This window comes from Haliotis cracherodii, unplaced genomic scaffold (assembly GCF_022045235.1).
Source record: "Haliotis cracherodii isolate W230 unplaced genomic scaffold, xgHalCrac1.p SCAF_4, whole genome shotgun sequence".
NCBI lineage: Eukaryota > Metazoa > Mollusca > Gastropoda > Lepetellida > Haliotidae > Haliotis > Haliotis cracherodii.
In genome coordinates, this window is record NW_027266297.1 from 66848552 (window position 1) to 66854720 (window position 6169).

A 6169-nucleotide genomic window follows, 5' to 3' on the forward strand; every position below is an offset into this window, starting at 1 on the left:
ATATATGAATTCATATCCGAATACATAGGGAATCAGAAGAAAGCTATCATTTGTTGTGGCGCTTTCCTCTTTTGTAAGTCTAAAGCCCATTTCTTGAATTCCCTGCATTGATATTGCAGGAATATTGCTAAAAGAGGCGTAAAACCCAACTCACTCACTCTTATGCGTATCCCTCTATCAATGCCACAATGTAATACATTGATTATAATTCCCTGAAATGAAACAAAATCCGTGCATGTGATAATAGAAGTGATCTCCCAAGCCTTCATTAATTCCCGTGGCCGTGGGCCCACATGCACAAAGCGATCTTAGCGCTAAGATGATCGTAACTCCCATACTTTAACATAGACTTACAATAGTCGTAGCGCTACGATTGTTATGTGCAAGTGGGCCTGACCTCTATTAAGGGTAGAAGTATCTTTCATAAAATGGGATAATCCCCACTAGAATATTAATGCAAAGCCTTTAATAGTAATAATAAATTACATTATCGGCGTATTATATTCTACAGAATTCACTGATTATAAAAGTACACACATATAGAACAGGGCCTCGTCCCCAAAAGCGATCTTTGCGCTGAGACGATCGTAACTCCAATACTAACACATAGACTTACGACATTCGTAGCGTTAAGATCACCTGGTGGAACGGTTCCAGGATGTTACGGCAACATGTCTGGCATGATAAGAAGTGAGGGGAACATTTATACGGACTAAGCTCAGTTCTGACGCAGTGGGGGTTTAGTGGTTAAAGACACTGAGTGTCAGGATCCCGTTCTCGTGGCTTCGATTCCCATATTCGCCATCAAAATGAAAGTAGTAAACTTTTCTTCCTTCGAAAACCACCTTTGTGTTATTTTAAAACACACATATACTTGCCGTTATAGAAAAAGTATTCCGGATTTTAGCCAAGTATTTTAACTTATAAAGAATTATTACAACACAAATATATATATATATATGTGTGTGTGTGTGTGTGTGTGTGTGTGTGTGTGTGTGTGTGTGTGTGTGTGTGTGTGTGTGTGTGTGTGTGTAAGAAGGGTGCAGAGTAGAAGCTAGGATAGCAGCATCTAATCTCAGTTAAAAATTGACCATTTTTCGTTCATCTTAACACTGCCTGATATATACATGTATATATCAGGCAGTGTTAAGATGAACGAAAAATGGTTAATACATGTATATATCAGGCAGTGTTAAGATGAACGAAAAATGGTCAATTCTTAACTTAGATTAGATGCTGCTTTCCTAGCTTCTACTCTGCACCCTTCTTTTCTGGTGCACAAGCCCTATCCTATCCACTTCATTATTGGCGCATTCACTGTATAAATAAATTCTTACCAGCCCAGTAACCCTTAACCACATGGGTATGTAAGGGCTTGTGTAAATCGTGGTTTCTCTATTGCCAGTAAAGGTGGGGGGGGGGGGGGGGGGGGGGGGAACGAAAAAAACTTTCCTTCCTGGTCGTGGTACAACGGATATACTAAGCGGCGTACAGCAATACTCAGTCAGTCAGTAGCATAGCGTAGCTGTAACAACACAGTACAACAGGGGAGACATGAAGCTGTGTAGCATCTTCATCACTTCTACAGTATAATGTAAGTGTTTAACAATTTCCAAACAACATTTAAACATGTCAGGGAAATAAATAAATCAAAACGAAACAGCAGCTGTTAAAACGATTTACTTTCTCAAGAAAACGAGTCCTTGGTATCTCTATGACTATTTCATGTAAAACGTAATAATTTTGCTACTTATTAACAGTTAATACTGAATGGAAAACAATAATTTATAAAAATATGTCTAGCAGTATCACAGATACTATTTTGTGATTAGCATAAAGAAGATTTAACCGGTGTTACCGTTATAAATATTTTATAGATAGCATATATGCATATACACGCGTGCCTCTATTGTCTCGATCTTTAAAGTAAAGGGAGTGACGCGTTGACTTGGAAACGGCTTTCAGTGGATTTAATCAAATAAATCTGGCAGCGAATGACCGAGCAGAATCTTACATTGACCTTGATAATACAAATAATACTACAAATTTGCATAATATTACGTTGCTTCCGTGATGAAAATATTAAATGCATATATATTTTTATCACTATCGCCAGTACATAAGTGTTATCATATATTAATATATTAAATTACATTCTTTGTTTCTGCCACAGGGATATGATCACTGGAAATATTGTTTTCCATTGATATTCTTGGCACAAGTAGTGGATACGAGTATAAAAACGTGTCATAGCTAGTGGATAACAATACAGGAACGTTTCATAAGTCGCGAATAACAGTACAGGGCACGTTTCATAGCTTGTGGATAACAGTATGTGAAACGTTTCATAAATAGAGAAAACAGCACAGGACACGTTTCATGGGTAGTTGATAACAGCACAGAAAATGTTTCATAAATAGAGGATAACAGTACAGGAAACGTTTCAAAGGTAGTGGATAACAGCATGGGAAACGTTTCATAAGTCGCGAATAACTACAGGAACGTTTCATAAGTCGCGAAAAACAGTATGTGAAACGTTTCATAAATAGAGGAAGACAGCACAGGACACGTTTCATAGGTAGTGGATAACAGTACAGGAAACGTTTCATGGGTAGTGGATAACGGTATGGGAAACGTTTCATAAGTCGCGAATAACTACAGGAACGTTTCATAAGTCGCGAATAACAGTACAGGAAACGTTGCATAGCCTGTGGATAACAGAACGTGAAACGTTTCATAAATAGAGGATAACAGCACAGGACACGTTTCATAGGTAGTGGATAACAGTACGGGAAAGGTTTCATGATCCCCAACTACAAGTGGATAACATAAATACGCTAGATGGCGCTGTGACACAATATGGAGCTGCAACGCAACCTGTACCTGATCGTCCCTCCTCAGGCAATGAGGGAAATAATGGGGCGAAGTCAAAGATGCAGAATCCTCACACAAATGTTTCTAACATTCCTGACAACAGGATTCCGTACATATACATCAGAAACTTGTTGTTTCACCGTCTAATAACGTCAGTGGATAAATAGATTAGTGTTAACACCGTTCTTTCGTAGAGTTGATGAATTCGTATTTAAGAGGTCCATTGAAAATAACATTGAAATTAACACCTTTACTACGAGTCCTCGTCTATATCACTGAGAACAGAAAGTCGGTTGCTGTCAGTTAATGCCCCGTCTGATGCGATGTCGTTATCGGAGTCTCCTACTAACGTCTCCGTGACAGCGGGGATCGACAACGACGCGGACTTCGGTCCTTTCACGGAGACGTCTTTATCGGGCGGTGTCATTTTCTGGTTCCTGCTTGCAGTGATATCACCTTTACTGCTGAGTCCATCTTTTTTCTTCGAGGAGTTGCTGCTGTTGAGGGATTCGGAGCTGGATGCCAGAGCTCCATCCACGCCCTTCATGTGGGGGGTTGGAATTCCGGAGGTCGACAGTTTTCGAAGCTTAATGTTTCCAGATGCACGCCGTTTGTCTTTAAACGATTCCACGGAAAGTTGACTTTTAACCAAACTCGATCGCCTCCCTTTTCTGTCCTTGACCTTGTCTTCTTCCGCTTCTTCCGGTTGTGGTAGAGGCGAAGGCGGGGTCAGCGGTAATTGATCCGCAATTGTTTTGGCAGCATCTCGCCACGATGGCGAACACTGAAACTCGTATTCAACATAAAGCTTTTTGAATTCCGTTCTCCAACTGAATGGTTCTGTGTCTGTCTGATATGCGGCCTCCCGTCTCGGAGTCCATGCTGACTGAGGTCGCCGGATGGAAGGAAGGCCTCGCTCCATTTCGAGTTCATCGTAAGGCACAGCGGTCAGCTTAAACACGTACTCTTTGGTCTTGCGGAAATCAGACATACTGACACATCTGATTATGCTGTCCTCATTCTTTGCATTTGGTAAAAGGCATCGTTTCGGTGTTTTGTTTCCCGGTGTGCTCTTCGTGCTTGCCTGACTCCGTCCCCCTGATGACAGACTTGACGCAGAACTCACAGATGACGCACGGCGACGTTTCAGTAATGCCGTTTTGGGACGTTGAGGTTGAGGCATTGACGAAGCCTCCTCGGAAAATGACTTCAAGTTACTCTCCGTGAGTGACAAACTCAAAACACTCTTCTGACTTGACAACTCACATTTTTCACTTTTCTCACTGGATATTTCATCTTTCTCACCCTTCTCGCTTCTCACCTCACACTTCTCATTCTTCTCGCTTCTTACCTCGTACTTCCCATTCTTCTCGCTTCTTGCCTCGTACTTCTCATTCTGCTCGCTTCTTATGTCGCATTTCTCACTCTTCTCGCTTCTAACATCATACTTTTCGTTCTTCTCGCTTCTTACTTCGTACTTCTCGTTCTTCTCGCTTCTTGCCTCGTACTTCTGAATCTTTTCACTTCTTATCTCGCACTTCTCACTTTTCTCACTGCTCGCCCCGTAGGTCTCATCCTTCAGGCTTCTCACATCGTCCATTTCATTCCTCTCGCTTCTCACCTCATACTTCTCAATTTCATTGTGCGTCTCTTCCTCCTCTTCCACCACCTCCTTCTCACGCTCCGTCAGAAGCTGGACACATTCCATCCAGGGCAGCTTCTGTGCCAGGCTGCGCGCGGATACACCCGCCCTATTCTCCATCTCCAAGGACAATCCGTATCTCTGGAGATGTTCCACCAGCAGCTTCACCATCTCCACATTCCCCGACTGAACACAGTAGTGTAGAGCCGTATTACCATGCTTGTCAGCTTGGTTCAAATCAAAGTCAATCGCATGAAGAAACACTTTGGTCAACGCATCCCGTTCATATATACACGCATAATGTAGTGCGTTTAAACCAGCCTTATCCCTGAGTTTCAAATCGGCGCCATTTTCTATCAGATGTCTCGCTATCCCAGTCCCCCAAGACTCTGGTTCCATCAACGCACACAACATCAACGGGGTCTTACCGTCCATGTCCCTGCTGTCGATGTCCAAGCCGAGATCGACAAGGTCACGCACCTGCTGTAGGTACCCCATCTTCATGACGTCACTCAGGCACAGCGGTGGCCCCCGTAAGAGCGCCGATGCCGACTGTGGTCGCATGTTGATATTGGTCTATCAATCTTGTATGACAGTTATTGGTTTGACTGATGTGCCTTTGTGGCCATTATACACACCATCACGTTGCTGGACTAATTCTCAATAAACTGGAATCGAAGGAGCTGTATAACTATATCTTCCCGTGTTGTGTACTCCGATAGCACGACCACTGTTGACAGGTAGACTCCGATCACATGACACACAGTTCTTGAACACACAAGTAGACTAGGCCACGGCGGTAATCCACAAGATAGTTAAAGTTATGACACATGTGTAAATAGAAAGTGGCTAGGCGACTAATTCACATTGTCCGGGCGCTGTGGCTGTAGACTTGATATGAATACGCAGTTATTCCCTTTCTGGTTCTTGAGCTCCGAATTAAAGCGACAATACCGCCAATGAAATAACTTGTCAAATCACTCAGCCGCGTCCAGTATGTACCTATACCACAATGCAGCTATGTAATAACACTGTCGATTATACACCAGATCACACAACTGACGAGTCGGAGCCGTGGGTGGGGTGGTGGCGATGGGGGGAGGGGAGCGGGTAGAGAGACGTCCGGCTAAGTCTGTCACCATGTAGCCAATATTGGTAAATAGATTGACTCAAGTTTCAAGCTTCGACCCGTCTCCAAGTTATCAAGGGGGTCACCTGAAAGCTGACGGGAGAGTCACAACTGCCGGTGTTCCATGCCGTTAGACAAGTGAAAGCGGTTGTATGACAGGGTAGTATATTATTGTTAGCAACGGGCGTGTTGGTGAATATCGCGCTATATCTCACTGTTAAAACATGCTGGCTAGAAATAAACCCATTCGTTCAATATGAGTTGTATTTTAAGTCCAACTGAATTGTCATCGAATGTTTCTAGACACATTTCTGGTCTTATGTTGAACATGGTTACAGCGACGCTGGGGGCACTCTTAGACTCCTGAAAAGATATGTGGTAACCGCTTAACTGTTAGGGAAAGTACGTACCACTTCACACTGCGGGGTAGCCTAGCTATACGCACTAGGCTATGACGCACGTCCCCTCAATGTCAGGCCTAGTTGTACTAAACACATTTACCATACACTGTGATAGGGTCTTTC

At 43.1% G+C, this 6169-nt stretch overlaps 1 protein-coding gene across 1 annotated transcript; it reads right to left on the bottom strand.

Moving 5' to 3' along the window:
• Positions 1-1712: 1712 nt before the first annotated feature.
• Positions 1713-5806, bottom strand: LOC139480258 (ankyrin repeat domain-containing protein 50-like). The gene has a single exon (XM_071263303.1). It carries the CDS (start codon positions 5078-5080, stop codon positions 3128-3130), a length of 1953 nt encoding a protein of 650 aa, XP_071119404.1. The 5' UTR covers positions 5081-5806; the 3' UTR covers positions 1713-3127.
• Positions 5807-6169: the final 363 nt, after the last annotated feature.

Coding starts and splice junctions, on each gene's coding strand:
- LOC139480258 (XM_071263303.1), bottom strand. CDS start 5,080: ATGCGACCACAGTCGGCATCGGCGCTCTTACGGGGGCCACCGCTGTGC.